The 23,462-nt window shown below is 43.5% G+C and overlaps 2 protein-coding genes and 1 long non-coding RNA gene across 4 annotated transcripts in view; 2 read left to right on the top strand and 1 right to left on the bottom strand.

Moving 5' to 3' along the window:
* Window positions 1-8,395, top strand: LOC103108091 (C-C motif chemokine 5). The gene is made up of 3 exons (XM_007516952.3): window positions 1-188; window positions 3,585-3,696; window positions 7,844-8,395. Exons 1-3 carry the CDS (start codon window positions 113-115, stop codon window positions 7,929-7,931), a joined length of 276 nt encoding a protein of 91 aa, XP_007517014.1. The 5' UTR covers window positions 1-112; the 3' UTR covers window positions 7,932-8,395.
* LOC132541997 (uncharacterized) overlaps window positions 6,263-23,462 on the bottom strand; it is a 20,966-nt gene continuing 3,766 nt past the window's right edge. The window contains exons 3-5 of the long non-coding RNA XR_009553120.1: window positions 21,124-21,306; window positions 7,824-7,927; window positions 6,263-6,613 (exon numbers count right to left, since the gene is read on the bottom strand). This is a non-coding gene — a long non-coding RNA (uncharacterized LOC132541997). The remainder of the gene's footprint in view (window positions 6,614-7,823; window positions 7,928-21,123; window positions 21,307-23,462) is intronic.
* HEATR9 (HEAT repeat containing 9) overlaps window positions 14,172-23,462 on the top strand; it is a 16,941-nt gene continuing 7,650 nt past the window's right edge. For both annotated transcript variants that reach the window (XM_060203937.1, XM_060203938.1), the window contains exons 1-8: window positions 14,172-14,529; window positions 16,070-16,119; window positions 19,886-20,073; window positions 20,943-21,069; window positions 21,282-21,338; window positions 21,687-21,743; window positions 22,534-22,591; window positions 22,975-23,105. In XM_060203937.1, the coding sequence (XP_060059920.1) occupies window positions 14,394-14,529; window positions 16,070-16,119; window positions 19,886-20,073; window positions 20,943-21,069; window positions 21,282-21,338; window positions 21,687-21,743; window positions 22,534-22,591; window positions 22,975-23,105 (804 nt within the window). In that variant the 5' untranslated portion in view covers window positions 14,172-14,393. The remainder of the gene's footprint in view (window positions 14,530-16,069; window positions 16,120-19,885; window positions 20,074-20,942; window positions 21,070-21,281; window positions 21,339-21,686; window positions 21,744-22,533; window positions 22,592-22,974; window positions 23,106-23,462) is intronic.

The raw sequence follows: 23,462 nt of genomic DNA on the forward strand, positions 1-23,462 counted from the left end.
TGGGGAGTGCCCCCTCTACTGGCTATAAAGAAGGAGCCAGAACTGCAAAGAATCCCTACAGAAGATACTGAGACAGTTCGTGGACTTCCCACAGCCTCTGTCCACAGGTACCATGAAGATCTCCACAGTTGCCCTTGCTGTCGTCCTCACCACTGCCGCCTTCTGCACTCCTGCATTGACCTCCCCATGTAAGTCCACAGCCCCAGGAGGCAAACCGTCAGGCTGACCCAGCTGCCCTCTTTTCTTTTTTTAATATTTATTTATTTATTTATTTCCTTTTGTTGCCCTTGTTTTATTGTTGTAATTATTACTGATGTCGTTGTTGTTGGATAGGACAGAGAGAAATGGAGAGAGGAGGGGAAGACAGAGGGGGGAGAGAAAGACAGACACCTGCAGACCTGCTTCACTGCCTGTGAAGCGACTCCCCTGCAGGTGGGGAGCCGGGGGCTCAAACCGGGATCCTTAAGCGGGTCCTTGCGCTTGTTACCATGTGCACTTAACCCGTTGTGCTACCGCCCGACTCCTGCGGCCCTCTTTTCAACTGTAGAATATACTGTCTTAACCCTGTGTTTACATGCTACCGATCACTTTATCCAAATGCCCAAGCTGTTCGTGAGAGATCCGTTAGCCACTTAATGGCAGGGACACTCTCATCAGCTTTTATGTGTCTGCAAGGTCTACACCCAAAGGCCTGCTGGTACTTCCCTCTTCCCGACCCTAGCCCACCTCCCAGAGTAGATTTACGCCATGGATATTAGTAAGCAGAGGCAGCTCAAGCAGACCTCAAAACCCATCCATCTGGGTTTCTACAACACTTCTAAACTTAACTAAAACTCTCCTGTTTTATAGATGGGGCCAGGGGGAACAAAACTTGAAAGAGTTATGTCAACTAGGGATGAGGTTGTGGTGTACCCAGTAGTGTGTACTTCTTATCTTGCATTAAGAGCCCGGTTCAAGGGAGTTGGGCTGTAGTGCAGCGGGCTAAGCACAGGTGGCGCAAAGCACAAGGACCGGCATAAGGATCCCGGTTCGAACCCCGGCTCCCCACCTGCAGGGGAGTCGCTTCACAGGCGGTGAAGCAGGTCTGCAGGTGTCTATCTTTCTCTCCTCCTCTCTGTCTTCCCCTCCTCTCTCCATTTCTCTCTGTCCTATCCAAAAATGACAACAACAATAATAACTACAACAATAAAACAACAAGGGCAACAAAAGGGAATAAATAAAAAAAAAAAGAGCCCGGTTCAAGCCCCTAGTTCCCCATTGTAGAGGGGAACTTCATGAGTGATAGATTAGTGATATAATATGTCTGCCTGTCTGTCTCTCTCCCTTTCTCTACCACCTTATTTCTGTCCCTATCAGAAAAGAAAGAAAAATGGCCACCAGGAATGATAGAGTCGTTATGTAGGCACTGAGTCTCAGCAATAACCCTGGCAGCAAAATATACTAATTAATTAAAACAAATAATAATAGCTAATTAAATGCCTATTGTGGGTTATATATAGCACTAGTTGCTTTATAATTATCATCTTAATACTGGAAATTTTTCTTTGAGTATCTGTCCTTGTCTTACAGATAGGGAAATGGGCACAGAGAGATTAAGTAACTTGCTTAATGTCACACAGCTAGGAATCTAGGGGTAGCTTCTGTTCAAATCCAGTTCTACTTGGCTCTTAAACACTTTTTAAAATTTATTCCCTTTTGTTGCACTTGTTTTTTTATTGTTGTATTTATTATTGTTGTTATTGATGTCATCGTTGTTGGGTAGGACAGAGAGAAATGGAGAGAGGAGGGGAAGACAGAGAGAAGGAGAGAAAGATAAGACACCTGCAGTCCTGCTTCACTGCTTGTGAAGCGACTCCCCTGCAGGTAGGGAGCCGGGGGCTTGAACTGGGATCCTTCCAGGGATGCAGGTGTCCTTCTCTCTCTTTTACTCTCCCTTTCCTCTCAATTTCTCTCTGTTCCATCAACTAAAAACGAAAAGAAAATGGAAAAAATGGCTGCTGGAAGTAGTGGGTTTGTAGTGCAGGCACTGAGCCCCTGGTGGCAGAAAAAAAAAAGAGAGAGAGAGAGAAACTGAGAAATGTTATACATGTACAAACTATTGTATTTACTGGTGACTGTGAAAAAATAATATCCCAATAAGGAATAAATGTTTAAAAACGAGAGAGAGAGGGAGAAAGAGAAAAAGAGAAATGAAGGAATAAAGAAAAGAGAAAAAAGGATATATAAGACAAATGAAAAAGACAAAGGAAAGAAAGAGTGGCCTGAAAACCTATATAGCCACCTGGGAACCTCTGGCTGAGGCATAGTGGACAGGTCTCTGAACAGAGTACATTTTTATTGTTCAGTTACACTCAAGGTGACCCTGAGAAGTGCTGGTTGCTGATCCTGGTAGTGTTTAAGAGGGGAGTCGGGCGTTAGTGCATCAGGTTAAGCGTGTGTGGCACGAAGCGCAAGGACCCATGTAAGGATCCCGGTGCCCAGCTCCCCACCTGCAGGGGGGTCACTTCACAGGCAGTGAAGCAGGTCTGCAGGAGTCTGTCTTTCTTTCCTCCTCTGTCTCCCTTCCTCTCTCAGTTTCTCTCTATCCTATCCAACAACAACAGCAATGGCAACAATAACAATAAACAAGAGCAACAAAATAGGGAAAATGGCCTCCAGGAGCAGCGGACTCATAGTACAGGCATCGAGCCCCATCAAGCAATAACCCTGGAGGCAAAAAAAAAAAAATTAAGCAAGAAGGAAGCTTCCCCCTGCAGATGAGCACCAGAGGCTTGAACCCGGGTTTTTTGCATTTGATAACATATACATTCAACCATGTGTGCCACTGCTCAGCACCTTTCAGACTGATCTTTAAGGGTCCTAGACCAGTCATGAGTTCTGAGATTTAGAAGCCTTCTCTCAACTTAGTCTAAGGCTCAAAGAAATCAAGTTTTGAATCCACTACAAATACGAGGAGGGCAAAAATATGGGCAAGGGCCCACAACAAGCCAGGCAGAAGTCCAGCACATACTGAACTTCAAATGGGTTATGGATCAGAAGGAAGGATACAAGTTGGATTCAAAGATTAGAGGAGGGCTTGGAGAACCCCCTCAGCCTTCTGTTAGAATTGTCACCATGTGGCCATGGCCAAGTTTCAGCCTCTGAGCCTCAGTTTCAGCCAGAGAAAGATAATAGTCTATTTAAGATATGTTATATAGGGGCCAAGTGGTACTATGCCCAGTTGAGTGCACATTACCAAGCACAAAGACGTGGGTTCGAGCCCCAGTTCTCTTCCTGCAGGGTGGCAGTAAAGCAGGCCTTCAAGTTTCTCTCTCTCTCTATCCTTCCCCTCTCAATTTCTCTCTGTCTTAACTAACAAAAAAGAAAGGAAAGATGGCAGAGGGGTAGGAAAATATAGCCACTGGAGCAGTGGGTTTGTTGTTCAGGTACAGAGCCCCAGCAATAGCACTAGTGGCAAAAAAAAAAAAAAGCAAAAAATTAATTAAAAAAAAATACCAAATGATGAATTATATAAACTTCCCAGCACAATACCCAGTAGATACTAGCAATGAATTAAAATTCACCTTGCTTTTTTTTTGTTCCAGATGCCTCAGATACCACACCCTGCTGCTTTGCCTATATTACCCGTTTACTGCCACGGGCTCATATCCAAGAGTATTTCTACACCAGCAGCAAGTGCTCCATTCCAGCAGTTGTGTGAGTCTCAGCCCTGAGAACCCTCGGAATAGGGGCTGGTGGGGGGGGAAGGGTGCAGAAGGAACACCTTTCCCCACTCCCTTTTCTTACACCAGAGCACTGCTCAGCTCTGTCTTATGTGGTGGTGGTGGGGGGGGGGGTTTGAATGTGGGACCTCAGGCATGAAAGTCTTTTTCTTTTTTTTTTAACTTTGATTTATTAATTATTGGATAGAGACAGAGAGAAATTGAGAGGACGGAGGAGGTAGAGAGACACCTGCAGCCCTGCTTCACCACTTGTGAAGCTTTCCCCCTGCAGGTGGGGACCAGGGGCTCGAACCCAGGTCCTTGTGCACTGCATCATGTGTGTTCAACCAGGTGCGCCACCACTCGGCCCCAAAAGTCTTTTTTTTTTTTTTCCCTCCAGGGTTATTGCTGGGCTCGGTGCCTGCACCATGAATCCACCGCTCCTGGAGGCCATTTTTCCCCCTTTTTGTTGCCCTAGTTGTTGCAGTCTCCTTACGGTTATTATTGCCATTGTTGACGTTGCTTTGTTGTTGGATAGGACAGAGAGAAATGGAGAGAGGAGGGGAAGACAGAGAGAGAGGGAGAGAAAGATAGACACCTGCAGACCTGCTTCACCGCCCGTGAAGCGACTCCCCTGCAGGTGGGGAGCCGGGGGCTCGAACCGGGATCCTTACGCCGGTCCCTGCACTTTGCGCCACCTGCGCTTAACCCACTGCGCCACCGCCCGACTCCCCAAAAGTCTTTTTCTATAACCACTATGCTATCTCCCCTGCCTATAGGGACACCTTTGTCCCAGTAGTTCCCCTAAGAGCTCTCTAGAAGGTGCCTTATCTACTCCCAGCCCCACCCGCCCTCCAGCTGCTCACAGAGGTCCAGCTCCCTTCGTTAGCTGCATATTACCCAGATATCACATAAAAGCTAGACTAATTTGTGGAGGAGCCTCCCCACACTCTACAGAACTAAGTTAGGCGTATGATCTTTTCAGATGAGATTTTTACTTGAATGTATTATGCAATACCCCTACATGAAGAAGACTGACTCAGTAACACCTTTCTAGTTATAGCCCATAGCCACCCATAACCCCTAAGCACTAAAATCCATAAGGAAACCTCAAGGAAACAAGGGAGGAAAAGAGAAGTCAGAGATAAGGGACTTAGTTGAAGTCTGGTAAAAGAATCAAATTGGTTATCCACTGGTAAAATAATGAAGTGAGATTCTCCTTTAAATATGCAAGTCAATACAATTGGGAAAATATAATTCCTTAGAAGTGTCTATTGTATGCCAAATGACCTGTATGTATTATCTCCAAATTTCAGCATAGCATCCCTGATAGGTATACATAGCTATAAGTTTCAGATAATGAAACAGACCCAGAGAGTCTGGTGAGTTGCCTAAAGTTGTTAAGTGAAAGATGGAGTCAGTCTCTAAAACCTCCTCCTTCTATTATAACAAGATCAACAGTGATAGTTAAATAAGAAATTTAAGACTAGAGACAGTGTACAAGGACCCAGCTTCAAGCTTCTGGTCCACACCTTCGGGGGGAAGCTTCACGAGTGGTGAGGCAGGGCTGCAGGTGTCTGTTGCTTCCTCTCTCTCTCTCTTCTCCCCTCTCAATTTCTGTCTCTATCTAATAATAAATAAAATTAAAAAGTGAAGTGCAGGCTCTTTCTTTGTATTTTTTATTGGGAGGATTAATGGTTTACAGTATATATATTTTTTAATATTTTATTTATTTATTTATGAGAAACACAGGAGGAGATAGAAAGAACTAGACATCACTCTGGTACATGTGCTGCCAGGGATTTAACTCAGGACCTCATGCTTGAGAGTCCAATGCTTTATCCACTGCGCCACCTCCTGGACCACAATTTACAGTATATATATTTTTAATTCTTTATTTATTTATTGGGTAGAGACAGAAATCAAGAGTGAAGAGAATGGCAGAGAGGAAGAGAGACAGAGAGAGACACCTGCAACACTGCCTCACCACTCACAAAGCTTTCCTCCTGAACGTAGGGACTGGGGGCTCAAACCTAGGTCCTTGTGTATTGTAACATGTGTGCTCAACCAGGTGCACCATCACCAACCCCATGATTTACAGTAAATACAGTTGATACATGTGTAAAAATTCTCAATTTTCTGAAAAATACTCTCATCCCCAGCCTATGTCCTCCTCCACCATCATGCATCAGGACCTGAAAGCCTCTTCCCACCACTTCCCAGAGACCTTTGCTTTGGTGCAATAGAATTGGAGGCTTATTAAGTGGAGGGAAGTAGGCAAGGAGAGCAGTCCCAAACTGGAGGCAGAGTGAAGGTTTAGCAAGGAGAAGCTGTTCTGCTGTATCACATTCTGCAGGGAGAAGGAGGGAATGGAGGCCTAAACAATCCTCATAAACCAAGGTCTTGGGTTTCCTGGCCTTTATAATTCCCAGGCTAAAGAAAGGGAGAGAATTGTAAATATGGCAGAATTTTCTATGTCTGACTCCACTGACATTGGTAGGATCACTCTCTGAGCACTCTCATGGTGAGAAAAATGATGGATAAGAAGTTCTGAGAGAAAGGAAAGCAGTGTCCCTGAGAACAAACATTAGTAAAGGAAGGATGAAATCCTCATTCTTAACAGAAGCATTTAGGCTCAAAACGGCACAGGGTGGGGTGAGTGGGAGAAGTCAAACAGGATGGCATTTTTCCCCAGATTTAAAAACAGACAGAAATAGAAAAAGATGGGAGTCTGGCGGTAGTGCGGTGGGCTAAACACAGGTGGCGCAAAGCGCAAGGACCGGAGTAAGAATCCCGCTTTGAGCCCCGACTCCCCACCTGCAGGGCAATCTCTTCACAGGCGATGAAGCAGGTCTTCAGGTGTCTTTCTCTACCCTTCTCTGTCTTCCCTCCTCTCTCCATTTCTCTCTGTCCTATCCAACAACGACGACATCAATAACAACAATAACTACAACAATAAAAAACATGGACAACAAAAGGGAAAATAAATACATATATAAAAAAGAGTGAAACAGAAAGAGACACACCACCAAATTTTCCTTCATTATGGTGGGGGCCAGGCTCAAACCTGGGTCATGTGTATGACAAAAGCAAGCACACTGTCCAAGCAAGCTATCTTGCTGGCCCCGTAAGAAGTGTTTTGGTTGTGAGGCCAGGTGGTGGCGCTCCTGGTTAAGAGATCACATTATAGTACTCAAAGACCTTGGTTCAAACCCCTGGTCCCAACCTGCAGGTTGTGGTGAAAGAGGGCTGAAGGTGTCTTTCTCCCTCTCTATATCCCCTCCCCCTCTCAATTTCTCTCAGTCTCTATCCAATTAATTAAAGAAAATCAAAAATTTTTTTATCTTAAAAGGGTGTGTTGGTCTTGTGTTCTATGTCATGCCATTAAACATATTAGTCATGGTAGCCAGTAGCAAGATCTTTGGTCTCATGTTGTTCTGATCAATCCCAAAGCAGAGCTCTTGTAACATACCAGTAATAACAGCACTTTTTAGAACTACTTCATTCATACTTGTTCATTTGAGCTTCACAATAATTGTGCAAAGGAGGAATTAACCCTATCCTAAAACAGAGGTAAATAAATAAGCTCAGTGATCCAACTAGTAATGAAATCAACTCAAGTTCGCATATCCTTCTCCATTCATCCCTACATGTTTAAGTGGATTCACTAGCTGAGTATCTAACCTGGGCCAGACACTATTATCTAGTTAAATTGAAGGCCGGGGCCAATGGCGCAATGGATAGCACATCTTACTACGGATCAGAAGACTCTAAAGTTAAATTGCATCTGCTTTACTGCTTCTTGCTTCACAACATAGGATCCCTCTTTTTTCTGCATCTTGGGCAACTAGCACAGGATTTAAAATAGAAAGTGCTGAGAAAAGGTCCTCATCTCCTTAGCTCTCCATGTCACATGTGTTTGTATGAGGGTTAAAATGCACACAGATCTGCTTCTGACCTGGAACCCTTTGACCCAAGAGTGGAGAAAATGTCTATTCCCTAACAGTCATAAATGCAATTTTATAGAGCTCCAAAGATGGTCCACCAAGTACCATCACTATTCCTCCTTATGCCTCAGTCCAATTTATGTCTAAATCTGACTATCACTGATCAAGTACTCACCTCCTTCTCTTCTCCCACAGCTTCGTTACCCGAAAGAACCGGCAGGTGTGTGCCAATCCAGAGAAAAAATGGGTGCGGGAGTACATCAACTCTTTGGAGATGAGCTAGGATGGAAAGCACACGGAATCTGAGCTTGTGCAAGCTTTTCTATTGCTTCTTACTCTCATCCTGACAAGCTTAGGAGGTTTTCCTCCAACTCCCTTCTAGTGCTCTCTCCTTCCTTAGAGGGTACAAATTCCACCATACAGCAGGAGTTATAATGTGTGCGCTTAGCTAGGTGCGCTGCCGCCTAGGCCCCATAGCAGGAGTTACAAAAGCCTCTCCCTAAGGTTTCCAAGAGCTCCTTTAGGCTCTGCCTTGCACACTGGATGTCTGAACTCTGAACTTTAGGTCTTTCAAGTTGGCTCAGACTCTGGATCAGAAAGGAAGTCAGAGTGCCCCTAGTGGTGAAGAAAGGAAGTCTGCCTGAGTTCCCTAAGGTCAGAGTTCCCCATCTCAGTCCTACACTGGGAAGGGCTGACTGGCAAATACGAGACATCAGCTTCCTATTAAAATTCTCACTGCAATTAAAAGCTGTATTCTGGTTTGATATTCTCCTCAGGGACCCTCCGTCTTCATGCACATTAAGCACACAAGGGTACAGCTGGGAGTACAAGCTCTCTGAGAAAACACCTACGCTGAGGAGAGCAGGAAAAGCAACTAGTGGTCTATCCACTCTGGGGGAAATAACAGTAACTAATTCCTCATAAACTTTGATATTAGACCTGGCGGGTATATTTATTTTTGATTGTTAAGCTGTTGTTGTTGTCTGGGCCTTCCATATCCATGATTTTATCACTCAGCCCTGTGGGGTAGGGAGTATTATTCATATTGTGTACCGCGGGAAAAACCCTTGACAAGAGAAAAAATAACTTGACCAAAGTTCCACAGCAAAATAATGAGGTGGCAGTTTACAATTAAAATTAAAAATAAGGGAGTCGGGATGTAGAGCAGAGGGTTAAGCGCAGGTGGCGCAAAGCACAAGGACCGGCATGAGGATCCTGGTTCGAGCCCCGGCTCCCCACCTGCAGGGGAGTCGCTTCACAGGCGGTGAAGCAGGTCTGCAGGTATCTATATTTCTCTCCCCCTCTCTGTCTTCCCCTCCTCTCTCCATTTCTCTCTGTCCTATCCAACAACGACAACAACAATAATAACTACAACAATAAAACAAGGACAACAAAGGGAATAAATAAAATAAATATTTTTAAAATAAATTAATTAATTTAATTAAAAATAAATTACAATTAATTTACTAAAGCTGTGGGACCAGAGAGAGAGATAAACTGGGAGGGCACCTGCCTTGCTATGCATGAAGCCCAGAGCTGAGTCTCAGCACACCACACAGCAGTGGCACAACCCCAGGGGAAATTCCGGTACTCTGTTATTGCTCTTTCTGTCTCACTCTCTTTATATATCACTATCTGAAAAAGTCAGCCCAGAGTAACAAAATCATGCAAGTGGAAGGACTAGACAACCCCCCCCCCAAAAAAAATAAATATAAATATATCCACCAGATCTAAAGTCAAAGCCTGTGGTTATTTTTTTATCTTTAATTCATAAAATTTCAAGACCTGATTAAAATAATAACACATTAGTGCACGTGTGTGTATTTTTTATAGGCTGGATTAATGGTTTACAGTCAACAGTAAATACAGTTGTTGGTACATGTGTAAAATTTCTCAGTTTTCTGCAAGATGCTCTAAGCCTCTAGCTGCATCCTCTTCCACCACTGTGCACCAGGACCTGAACTCTGAACCACCCACACACACACACACACACCACCCCGCCCTTTACTTCGGTGCAATACACCAGGCCCAGTCCAAGTTCTACTTTGTGTTTCCCCTACTGTTCTTCTTTTTTTGTTTGTTTGTTTGTTTTGTTTTGTTTTTTTAATTTATTGAGAGGGATAGAAGGAGAGAGAAAGAAAGAACCAGACATCACTCTGGCACATGTGCTGCCAGGGATTGAACTCAGGACCTCATGCTTGGGAGTCCAATACATTATCCACTGTGCCACCTCCTGGACCATAACCCTTACTGTTCTTATATCTCAACTACTTCTACTTCTTCTCCTCCTCCTCCTTCTTCTTCTCCTTGCTCTTCCTCTTCTTTCCTCTTTCTTCTCCTCCTCCTCCTCCTCCTTCTTCTCCTTCTCCCTCTCCTTGCTCTTCCTCTTATTTCCTCTTTCTTCTTCTTCTTCCTTCTTCCTTTTTCTTTTTTACCAGAGCACTGTTCAGCTCTGGTTTATGGGGGTGCTGAATATGGGACTTCAGAGTCTCAGGCATGAGAGTCTCTTTGCATAACCTTTATGCTATTTACCCCTGCCCTATATGTTAAGTTCTATGAGTGCGATCATCCCATATTCATCCTTCTCTTTCTTCAAACTCCATCTAAGATAAGGTGAAGAACGTGAGTTTATCATTTTTAATAGCTGAGTATTATTCCATTGTGTATATATACCACAACTTTCTCAGCCACTCATCTGTTGGACACCCAGGTTACTTCTGGGTTTGGCTATTACAAATTGTGCTGCTATGAACCTAGGTATACATTGATCATTTTGGATGGGTGATTTTGGTTCCTTAAGATATATCCCCAACAGAAACCCTAGGGGCCTCTCCCCATGACCACTACATGTATATAAAGCCTTTGCACTGGGGAGAAAAGAAAAAAAAAAGATATCCCCAGGAGAGGAATTTCTGGGTCATAGGATAAGTCTAGCCTTTTGAGAGTTCTCCAGACTGCTCGCCACAGGGGTTGGACCAATTACATTCTCACCAGCAGTGCAGGAAGGTTCCTTTGTCCCCAAAACAGAGTTGTTTTTTTTTTCTAATTTGAGAGTAAATTGAGCATTATAGCACACCAAGTTTCAATATATACCTATATACCTCTTAATAACAAGGACATTCAACTTATTGGAGAAGTAGTTCTTTATAGAATGTTTATGAATTTGAATTTGCCTGATTATTCCTTCATAATTAGATTTCAGTTACACATTTTTGCAGAAATACTACATCATGCTGTCATTCTTAGGACAGCACCAGCAGGATCCTCAGCATCGCTGGTGGTGTCCAGTCTGATGACTTAATGACTCGTGTTTTCTTGTTACATTTCTGCTGTATGCCAGGCACTCTGCTGGACATTGGAGGGCAGGAGGCAGAACACAAAGGTGAATGAGACACAAGGCATAGCAGTCTTTACCTTTAGGCAACTCATGGTCCAGTGAGGAAAATGGGAAAAGCTACAAATAGATTAAATATATGATAAATACTTAAAGGGACACAACTATACAAAAGGCTAGTGGGGTGTGGGCTAGGGGATTATATCACAAAATGAAGTGAAGTAGGATCACTGAGGGAGACAAGAAATTCCAGAAATGAGACAATGTTTTCATAAGCTCTGAGGAAACCATGTTACAGGTACAAAGGGGAAGGAAAGCTTTGAAAAGTAAAAAAGGAACCACACATAGAATTCATACATTTTGTTTTGCCTTGCTTTTTTTTGTTTATTTTTGGTTTTGTTGTTTTTTTCTCATTTTGCTTCCAGTGGTCTGGCTGCCTAAACCACAAAAGTAAATTAATTATTGGAAAATAGTTTAGAGGAGCAGTGGTGGCACACTTGATTGACAGCACATGTTACAAGGACCCAGGTTCAAGCCCCCAGTTCCCACCTGCAGAAGGAAAAGGGAAAGAGTAATTAGGTAGTGCTGCAGATGAGTCTCTCTTCCTCTATATCTCCCACTTCCCTCTCGATTTTTCTTTTTTTTTTTTCTTTTTTTGCCTCCAGGGTTATTGCTGGGGCTTAGTGCCTACACTACAAATCCATTGCTCCTGTGGCCATTTTTCCGACTTTTGGATAGGACAGAGAGAAATTGAGAGGGGTGGGGAAGATAGAGAGGGAGAAAGACACCTGCAGAATTCCCAACAGATGCAAGTTTCTCTACTCACTGAGTTACCTCTATGACCAGGGGTCTTTTAAGAAATAAACTTATGAGATGAGCAGTTAGAGAGAATGGGATCACTACCATTCTTTGCTAAAGTCAATAAAAAAATAAGAAGAAGATGTTTGGGAGTTGGGCGGTAGCACAGCGGGTTAAGCACACATGGCGCCAAGCACAAGGGCCAGTGTAAGGATCCCGATTCGAGCCCCAGGCTCCCCATCTGCAAGGGAGCCGCTTCACAAGCGGTGAAGCAGGTCTGCAGGTGCCTATCTCTCTCTCCCCCTCTCTGTCTTCTCCTCCTCTCTCCATTTCTCTCTGTCCTATCCAATGACGACAACAACATCAATAACAACAATAACAACTACAACAATAAACAAGGACAACAAAAGAGAAAATAAATATATAAACAATTTTTAAAAAGATGTTCTTACATATTTCCAATAGACAGTGTATTTTCACCCAATTTGACTTTTTGAAATCTATATTATTATTATTATTATTATTATTATTATTATTATTACCAGAGCACTGCTCAGCTCTGGCTTATGGTGCAGGAGATAATACCTGGGGCCTAGGGACTTCAGGTATGGGAGTCTTTTTGCATAACCATTATGCTGTCTCCCTCACCCTATATTATTCCTTCAAAGGCTCTATTCCTATGTATGAGAGAGAATCACACAGTAGGGCTACCTGCAGGTATAATAGCTCCACTCCTAGGCCAACTTTAAAAAAAATTTTTTTTAGTATTTATTCCCTTTTGTTACCCTTGTTGTTTTATTGTTGTAGTCGCTGTTGGATAGGACAGAGATAAATGGAGAGAGGAGGGGAAGACAGAGAGGGGGAGAGAAAGACACCTGCAGACCTGCTTCACCGCCTGTGAAGTGACTACCCTGCAGGTGGGGAGCCGGGGGCTCGAACTGGGATCCTTTAGGGTTCTTGTGCTTAACCCGCTGTGCTACCACCCGACTTCCACCAACTTTTATTTTTAAAAGTCAGACACAGAAACATAACAGAGACACCAAAGTACCACCCATACCAGGGTTTGAACCAGGGCCTTGCACATGGTAAGCTGTGCACTAGTGAAGCTCATACATTACCATGTGCAAGGACCTAGATTTGAGTCTTTAGCCATCATATGGGAGCACCTGCACAGGGGAAGCTTCATGAGCACTGGAACAATATTGTGATGTTTCTTTTCCTTTCTTCTCTCACCCTCTATCTTAAAATTTAAAAAAAAGGGGGGGTCGGGCAGTAGCGCAGTGAGTTAAGCACACGTGGCACAAAGCACAGGGACCCACGTAGGGATCCCAGTTCAAGTCCCTAGATCCCCACCTGCAGGGAAGTCGCTTCACAGGCAGTGAGGCAGGTCTACAGGTGTCTATCTTTCTCTCCCCCCTCTGTCTTCCCCTCTTCTCTCCATTACTCTCTGTCCTATCCAGCAACGAACGACATCATTATCAACAACAACAATAATAACCATAACAAGGCAACAACAACAAGGGCAACAAAATGGGAAAAAATGGTCTCCAGGAGCAGTGGATTCATGGTGCAGGCACTGAGCCCCAGCAATAACCATGGAGGCAAAAAAAAAAAAAAAGGATAGAAAAAATATAATAACTTAAAAAATAAAAATAATAAAATAAAAGTATGCCAGGAGTGGTGGGCAGGTGCAGAGTCCCAGCTGTAATCCTGTTGGCAAAGAAAAAAATAATGAGAGAGGGAGGGAGGAAGTGAGGTACTGCCAGGAATCAAGTTCAGGTCCTTATACATGCGAGTTTGGTACTCTACCTACCCACTGTGGCACTTCCTGGGCTTGACCTGCCATTTTCTTTTTTTTTTAATATTTATTTATTTCCTTTTTGTTGCTCTTGTTGTTTTCATTGTTGTTGTAGCTGATGTCGTCGTTGCTGGATAGGACAGAGAAATGGAGAGAGGAGGGGAAGACAGAGAAGGGGAGAGAAAGACAGACATCTGCCGACCTGCTTCACTGCCTGTGAAGTGACTGACTCCCCTGCAGGTGGGGAGCAGGGGGCTCGAACCGGGATCCTCATGCCGGTCCTTGCGCTTTGTGCCACGTGTGCTTAACCCGCTGCGCTACTGCCCGACTCCCCTGCCATTTTCATATGAATAATCCAAGAACAACTCTTGCCACTAACATAGGTTGCGAAATGCTTGGTCTTTCTTTTCCAGTTTATGCTCTAACGTAACCTTTCCAGTTTGTCTGTAAAGTATGGTTTTCCTCTACTTTCTCAGATGAGGAAAAAGTGATTAAAAGCCACAGGTCAGTAGATAACAGAGTTGGGGCTTGAGAATGAACTTAAGTGTTCTATTTACCTAGGAGATCTCGTTGCTCAGCACTTGGAAGCTTCTACACAAGGAAGCCACTGTGCCATAGAGGAACGATATCTACCCCCCACTCCTGCAACAGTCCTGTATTCTCCCTCAACCAGGAACTTTACAGTCCCACCAGAAGAAAAGGATGGCCAATGGGGGGTGAGGGCAAATCCGTTTTTTGTTTTTTTATTAAATCTCTAGGTCAATGACTAAGTACCCGAACTGGAATCTTGAAAACTGACAAAAGTTAAGGCTAAAATGGACAGAGATGGAAGCAGGGATCTGAAAAGAAAAGATGTCACTCTCTGGGAAGGGCATGGGGACGTTCAGCAAATCCATGAGAAAGGTCAGGGCAGACCCTTGGACACTTCAATGGCTCCCTACATACCTCAAGGTAAGTGTCCAATGTAGGACATATGCTTATCTCCACTGATGCTGTTCCCAAATCTGCACCTGATTCTAACCCAACCCTCACATCTCCAAGTCTTCGTGTAATTTGTTCCCTATGCCTGGTGCTCTTCTGCCTTTTCTTTCTTTCTTTCTTTTAATACAATTCATATTTTTAATTTTTTTTTATTTTTAATCTTTATTTATTGGATAGAGACAGCCAGAAATTGAGAGGGAGGAGGGTAATAGAGAGGAAGAGACAGAGGGCCTGGCAGTGGCTAACCTGGCTGAGCACACACATTCCAGTTTGCTAGGACCCAGGTTCAAGCCCCTGGTCCCCAACCGCAGGGGGAAAGCTTCATGAGTAGTGAAGCAGGGCTGCTGGTCTCGGTCTCTCTCTCTCTCTCTCCCTCTCCCTCTCCCTCTCCCTCTCTCTCTCTCTCTCTGCCTCTATACCTCCCCCTTCCCTCTCAACCTCTCTGTCTCTATACAATAAAGATAATAAAAAAAAATTTAAAGATTTTAAAAAAGAGACAGAGAGACACCTGCAGCCCTGCTTCACAACTCACAAAGCTTCCCCCTGCAAGTGGAGACCAGGGCTCAAACCCTGGTGTTTGCATTTTGTAACATGTGTGCTCAATCAGGTGTGCCACCACCTGGCCCCTCTCTTCCCCCTTTTCTATCTGGCTAACTCCCACTTTGATTAAGCTCTCAGCTTGTCTATGATATCCTCATAGGGAAGCTTTACCTGACCCACCCAACCACTTACATAGCCCTCATCTATACCACTTCTGGCCAGATCTATTGTCCAATCTGTTTCCTTTTGCTAATGGGAATTATGCTTTAGTAAGCTCTCCAGGTGATTCTAATGAACATTCACATTTTGAGAGCTACCCAACAAGACTAACAGCTGTCACCATTAGCTGAAAATAGAAAGCTGGGGTTTTTCTATAAAGCCTAGCCTCCATCCCAGAGAATGATGGAATTAGTTTGATGTTGAGCTGAAGAATGTTAAATGTGTCCCCACCACTACAACCACCACATAAGTCTAACATGTAGGGTGAGAACAACTCTGCTCAGTCAGTGTTTCTCAAACTTCAGTATGTTTATGAATCTTGTTCAAAAGAAGACCCTTAGTCAATAATAAGCCTGTGATGGAGACTGAGATTCTGAATTTACGAGAAGCAACTAAGCTATGGAAATACTCCTGCTCCACAGATCACATTTTGAGCAGCAAGGTAGCAGAAATCCATGAGTTTCTTTTTTATTTTGTGTTTTAAACATATCTTTATTAGCAAGTAAATAGTGATTTCCAAGATTATAAGATAAAAGGGATATAATTCATACCATTCCCACCACCAAAGTCCTGTGCCCTCAACTCCCTATCTTTTTTTTTTTTTAAATCTATGAGTTTCTGAAGGACAGGAAGTATGATTTTTTTCACCTACCTTTTTGGTACTAGTGGCCAGTAAGTGTCAGACACACAAATGTCTAAATGCATAATTCTTCAACCCAGCTTTTCAACTACTATCTCCTTTGTACCACAGAAGTCAAAAGAACTACAAGTCCCATTCACCGTCCAATGACCTGCAACCAGGTAAGACCCCTAACTTTTTTCTTTTCCTTTTGCCTCCAGGTTTATCACTGAGGCTTGATACCGGGACTATCAATCCACTGCTTCTGATGGCCATTGCCCCCCCCCTTTTATTTTTATTTTTATTCAATAGGACAGAGAGAAACTGACAGGGGTGAGAGGACAGAGAAAGAGAGAAAGACACCTGTAGACCAGCTTCACCACTTGCGAAGTATCGCCACTGCAGGTGGGGAGCAGGGGCTTGAACCCAGGTCCTTATGTGGATCCTTGCACATAGTAAGAGTGCGCTACCATCCTGTACCCAACCCCCAACATTTTCTACCCTGGGAGTTTTATTGAAGGGGAAAGAGCAAGAGATTGCCCTATTCCATTAAGCTCAGATCATAGAACCCTGATGTTCATGCCAGAAGCTGCCACTAATTCTGTATGACCTTGGATAGGTCACTTTCCCTCTCTAATGTTCTGGAACTTCTTCTGACACAGGTCAACCCCTACCTGTATCTTTTGTAGAGCTGCCATATCTGTAATGGCATATGGGATATATAAACAGTGCTTAGAAATGAGTTACTTTTAATTAACACAGGGATCCTCAGTTGCCATTAATTAATTAATTAATTCAAATTAAATTTGAATTACAGATAAATAATAAATTATTTTTAGTATAAATGTCTTTTTTAAATGTTTCTTTTATTTATTAGCAGGAGAGGGAAAGAGAAAGAACCAGAGCATCATTCTGGCATATATGATGCCAGGGATTGAGCCTGGGACATCATGCACACAAGTCTGGTGCCCTACCCACAACCTCTCAGGTTACTGTATAAATATGTCTTAAATACAAGAAAGATGTGGTTCAGGAGATAGTATAGTAGGTAAAGTATTAGACACTCTGTTGGTCTATTTACATAATCATTGTTTTGTCTGAGACCCGTCCTGTCTGCTGGGCACTGGTTTAATCCCCACTGGTTTGCACTCTCTTTTCGCTCTGCCCCCTCTCCTAGTTACACCGTTTTCCACAGTTTAATCCCCACTGGTTTGCACTCTCTTTTCGCTCCGCCCTCTCTCCTAGTCACATTCTATTTTCCACCCTACCACTTCCTTCCTGGAAACTATAAATGCAGATTCTTTTCTCAATAAACATTGCACTGCTTCCCAGCTCAGCCATGAGTCCCTGGTCGTCTGTCTCCTGTCCATGAAGCTAGCCCGGCATCTGGTGCCCGAACAGGGACTGGCAACCCTCAACCATGAGGTCCTGAGTTTGATCCTTGGCAGCATAAAATATATTACTAAAAATTCAGTAATAACGTCTACAGCCATACTACCCTGAACAAGCCTGATCTCGTCTAAAAATTCAAATTTAACTAGACATCCTATTTAAATATATATATATATATATATATATATATATTATTGGATGGAGACAGAGCAGTTGAGAGAGGAGTAGGAGGTAGATAGGGAGAGAGATACCTGCAGCCCTGCTTCACCACTCACAAAGCTTTCCCCCTGTAGATGGGACCAGGGGCTTGAACCCAGGTTCTTGTGTTCTGTAATGTGAGCACTTAACCAGGTGTGCCACCACCTGGCCCCTGACTTTTTTTTTTTTTGCCTCCAGGTTATTACTAGGGCTCAGTGCCTGCACTATGAATCCACTACTCCTAGAAGCCTTTTTCCCATTTTGTTGCCACACTTGTAGTTGTTATTGTTGTCATAGCTGTTGTTGTTGTTAGATAGGACAGAGAAATTGAAAGAGGAGGAGAAGACAGAGAGGAGGAGAGAAGGACAGACACCTGCAGACCTGCTTCACCACTTGTGAAGTGACACCCCCCCACCCCCACAGATGGGGAACCGGGGGCTCAAACTGGGATCCTTATTCCGGTCCCTGTGCTTCGCGCCATGTGCGCTTAACCCGCTGTGCTACCACCCAGCTCCAACATCCCATTATTTATTTATTTGCTTGGCTTTTACTAAACCTGATTCTCTTATGCACTGTGAGTTAGACTTAGTAAAAACAAGTTTTTGGTGTATCTTTTCTTAAATCAAGACCATCACTTGAAAACTCAGTATTATATTCTCAGTCATAAAATAGTGGGCCACTGCCAAAGTCTTCCCTTCTTGTTGCCCAGAGATATCTACTGCAAAGAATGGAAGACTTAAGAAGAGACAGAATAAATCCTTTGAGAACTTAAAACCCCCCAATACAAAAGAACTTATCTCATAATACTTAAGAGATCAATTATCTAAAGAATGTCTATTTTTCCAACTAAGGTGTTAAGTTCAGGGCTGGGCGGTAGCGCAGTGGGTTAAGTGCACATGATGGAAGCACAAGGACTGGTGTAAGGATTTGGTTCAAGCCCTAAGTTCCCCACCTGCAAGGGGATCGTTTCACAAGCAGGTGAAGCAGGTCTGCAGGTGTCTATCTTTCTCTCCCCCTCTGCCTCCCCCCACCTCAATTTTTCTGTCCTATCCAACAACAGCAATGAAAACAATAACAACAACAACAAGGGTAACAACAAGGGCAAAAAAATGGGAAAAATGGCCTCCAGGAGCAGTGGATTCTAGTATAGGCACCGAGCCCCAGAAATAACCCCAGAGGCAAAAAAAGTGTTATGTTCCATGAAGGCAGGGATAATAACTATGCATGGTGCCTGGCACCAATAAAAGTCTGTTGAATGTGAATGAACAGTAGTCTCTACTCAATATATAATCAATAATATATATATATGTATATATATATATATGCATAACACAAAGTAGAATTTGGACTGGGTTTGGTGTATTACACCAAAGCAAAGGACTGGGGTTACTGGTTTGCAGGTGTGGGGGGGCAGGTGTTTTCAGATCCTGGTACATGATGTAGAGAAAGGACCCAGACTGAGGGTAAGAGTTTTTTTGCAGAAAATTGAGAACTTTTACACATGTATCAACAAATATATTTACTGTAAATCTTTAATCTTCAAAATAAATAAATAAATAGGATATTTTTTAAAGGAAAAAAATTAGCAGTAGTCTCTTGACTCTCCCCCTTCCTCTTAATTCTGCATCTCCCTCAACCTTTGCCTTTTTTTAAAATGTGCCAGAACTTTTTAATATTTATTTATTCCCTTTTGTTGCCCTTGTTGTTTTTTGTTGTTACTGATGTCGTTATTGTTGGATAGGACAGAGAGAAATGGAGAGAGAGGGGAAGACAGAGAGGGGGAGAGAGAGACACCTGCAGACCTGCTTCACCCCCTGTGACGCTACTCCCCCTGCAGGTGGGGAGCCAGGGGCTCAAACAGGGATCCTTAAGCCAGTCCTTGTGCTTGGCGCCATGTGTGCTTAACCCGCTGTACTACAGCCCGACTCCCCCTTTGCTTTTTTCTTATCCAGATGACCTTTCTTTTTTTTTTTAATTTTTATTTATAGAAGCACTGACAAAAACCATAGGATAAGAGGGGTACAACTCCACACAATTCCCACCACCAGAACTTCATAGCCCATCCCCTCCCCTGATAGCTTAAGGGGCCTTGAGATCCCCAGCTAACTAAATTGTGTGCTCAGATCAATTTGTATATAACCAATAGCTTTACTAGCTTTAACTCATGTGCTCTTCATAACAACCTTGGGAGACGTGCAGAACAAGGACTATTCACTTCAACTTGCTCAGTTCATGCAATGGGTTAGACAGTGACTGTTATTCCAGCTCTGGAGAAAGGCTGAAGAGGTCACCTTGCACTCTGATCCTTTTCCTGACCAAGGAACGTCCTATAACTACTCTATCACTTACAATCCCCAGGTGCCAAGGGAAGAGTTCCCTCCAAGTCCAGAGTGCTGGAGGAAACACCCCCAAAAGCCAAATGCTGTGCCTTACTGCTACTTTAATAAACCAGAGCTCTACACACACTGGCACAATCTGTATGGTGATCAAGATGAACCAGAGTCTCAGAAGATGGTGCGGAAAATAAAAGATCGAGATCACTCTAGGTGCACTTTGTCTCTCTTTACTCTCCACTTGCTCTACACTTTCTAAAGAAAAGAGAGAGGAAAATGAAAGATGGGGAAGGGGAGGGGACAAGTCAGTCTATAGAGTCCAGTGAGGGTGAGTATCACAGCCCTCATTTGATTTCCTCTGTACCCACTTCTGAATTGGGCTAAGAACCAGATGCAGAGAAGAGTTGGGGGGGGGGGAAGTAGGCAGTGGCGCACATGTTGAGCACACACATTACAGTGCACATGGACCTGGGTTCAAGGCCCTGATCCCGAACTGTAGAAGGAAAACTTCACAAGCAGTGAAGCAGGGCTGCAGGTGTCTGTCTCTTTCCCTCTCCATCTCCCTCTCCCCTCTCAATTTCTCTGTCTCTATCCAATAATAAATAAAGATTTAAAAGCAGAAAGAAAAAAATCTTTAAAGAAAGAGGGGTGCCAGGAGGTGGCATACCTGGTTAAGTACACACATTACAGTAAGCAAGGATGCAGGTTCAAGCCCCTGGTCCCCACCTGAAAGGGGAAAACTTCACAAGTGGTGAAGCAAGCCTGCATGTGTCTCTCTGTCTCTCTCCCTCTCTATCTCCTCCATCCCTCTCAATTTCTCTGTCTCTATCCAATAGTAAATAAAAATATTTAAAAAGAGTGATCCGGGAGGTAGCACAGTGGATAAGGCATTGGACTCTCAAGTATGAGGTCCTGAGTTCAATCCCTGGCAGTACATGCACCAGGGTGATGTCTGGTTCTTTCTTTCTCTCCTATCTTTCTCATAAATAAAATATTTCAATATATATATGGAGAGAGAGAAAGAAGAGTTCATGGTATAAGGAAGAAGGGGACCAAGGATGCCTGTGTAATTTCTCACACAGGTACCGCAAAGAGGGAAGCCCCATCTATAAGTTCTATCTCCCCATGAGCAAGCTGACTATAAAACCTCAAATCAGATCCACATCCTTAGACCCCACAGGAGACCCCCTGAAGTGTCAACGATTAAAGGTCAGGAACCAAGGGGTGGGAAAATGGGGAGATTCCCTCTGTAGGTATCCTTACCTTGGGTTCAAATCCAGCAGCTCACAGTTCCAGTCAGCAAAGTGGAGAAAGGGGAGGCACAGGGGATCGGACTGGGTAATTGTCTTTTAGTTTGAAGTTCTGCCAACTCTATTTGTCCTTTTTTTTTTCCCTTCCCACTGGCTTCCATGGAATGGCAGGAACTCACAAAGAGCTTGAATTCTCCTAGAGAGGATGAACAGACCTATGCAGCACAGGTGAGACTTGCACGGTGGAGAAATGTGGTTAAGGGTAGGAGTTGGCTAAGTAGGAGGGCTAAAAAATTATGCTTAAGGGAAGCCCAGGAAGTGGTGCAGTAGATGAAGCATTTAACTTTCAAGCATGACAACCCAAGCATCATACACAGTATCACATATGGCAGACTGACATTCTGATTCTCTACCCTCCACCATTAATAAATTTAAAAAAAGTTTTTTTTAAGATGCTTAAGGTGGGAGTAGGCATGAGTAGTATTATAAGACTAAACATGAGCCATGTCCAGAGGATGGTAATTCCTGGGCTGCTATCCAAATTCTCTTCCCTTTTCTGTATCCCTATTCCTGCAGGCTCTGGGGTCCCTGGGAATCAGTGACAAGTCTGTCATGGAGACGTTACGGCAGGTGGTGAGTCATGGGCTACTTAGAGCTCAAGAGAAAATAAAACAGATTCTAAGGCACATAAAGCATAGACACAATAACACAAAACAAAGCTCATTAAGGTGCAAAGACAGACTATGAAGAGAGAGCCCTCATTTTGTGCCCTCAGCTCAGTGAAAGGGGAGCTTGAGCCAAAGGATAGGAAGGGAGAATTGAAAGATCCCCTTGGATCCAACAAAAAAAGACACCAAAAAAGACACTGAAAAGCAAGGAATTGGAACTGTGTTTATTCTCTGCCTAAATACAAATTTATGGTGAGAGCATACACTTTCACCCATTAATTTCATATAAATCCTACAATATAGTAATAGGTAATACTATCTGCATTTTTCTTATATGAAAGTAGAAACTGAGAAGGCAAGTTGACTTGTCCAAGGTCCTATGTCTTAGATACAAAACAGGAATTTGAACAAATGTGTAACTCCCAGATTATCTTCCTTCCATTGCACCATTCTGCTTGTGCTCTGTGACTGAGCATAGATATGCCATTCTATATAGGCCTATCTAGGCCTGTTTCCATGTTTATAGAGTAAAAAAAGTTAAGCTGAGATGATTCTTTTTTTTATTTTTGTTACCAGAGCACTGTTCTGCTCTGGTTTATGGTGGTGTGGGGGATTGAACCTGGGACTTTGGAGCCTCAGGCATGAGAGCCTGTTCGCATAACCATTATGCTGTCTACCCTCCACCCTAAGCTGAGATGATTCTTAAAGCTCTAACATTCCATCATCTAATGGCATGGTTCCAACTCTTAAATCAGGCTCGAAGTGGTTCAGAGAAGGTGAAGTATGAAGCCTATCGAAGTCTGGCCATCCTGGGTGAGTATGTTCTCTCTCAGGGTAGGAAACAGGGAAGTAGGGAAGGTAATAAAAGAGAAAGTGTAGTCATATTTCCTTTTGGCTAAAAACAGGAGTCGTGTTTACATCTCTTCCAATCTAGCATTTGGTAGTCTGGGACCCTGTCTAGATACTGTCGGGTAGAGAAAGGAAAGTAGGGGTAGAAAGGGGGCAGTGCTTGAAGAAGGAGAGGGAGGAAGCATCAATGTTCAGCTAGCTTCTCTAGTGTCCTGGGAGGATAAGCAACACTTTGGGACCTAATATTTGGAATTTCTGTCTTGAGGGTATAGTAGGGTCAAATGGATCCTGACAGAAAAAAGCAGCTTCTGAGGCTCTGCCCTGACCTGAGGACCCTCCTTGTTCAGGTTGCCTGAATAAGAATGTGATCCAGGCTCTCATGAAACAGCTCAAGGGGCAAAATAAAGACCAAAGGCTGGATGCTCTGAGAGGGCTACGAATGGGTCTGAACTCCTGGGCTGTTCTTCCCAAAAAAAAGGTGATTATAAGAAGAGTCAATAATTGGGACAATGTAGGACAAGGTAATTGGTAGTGCTAGCTAGGGTTAGGTCAGGAAGAAGGTAGCTTAGTGTCCAGTTTTGATGAGAGAAGACATTGTTCTTGTTGCCTATGGAACACGTTACCCAAGTAAAAGCATAGTCACAACCTCAAAAAGCCAGTTTTTAGCCAGTTTGTCCATCTCTAAAGTGAAGATAAGGACAGTAAAGTAGCTCACTTGAATAGTAGCTCACTTTGAGATGAATGCAACCCAGGTTCAAGCCCAGTCCCCACTACATTGAAGGATACTTCAGTGCTGTGGTCTCTTTCATTCTCTCTCTCTCTCTGCCTTTCTTTC

The sequence above is a fragment of the Erinaceus europaeus genome, chromosome 12 (genome assembly GCF_950295315.1).
Source record: "Erinaceus europaeus chromosome 12, mEriEur2.1, whole genome shotgun sequence".
NCBI classification, from domain to species: domain Eukaryota; kingdom Metazoa; phylum Chordata; class Mammalia; order Eulipotyphla; family Erinaceidae; genus Erinaceus; species Erinaceus europaeus.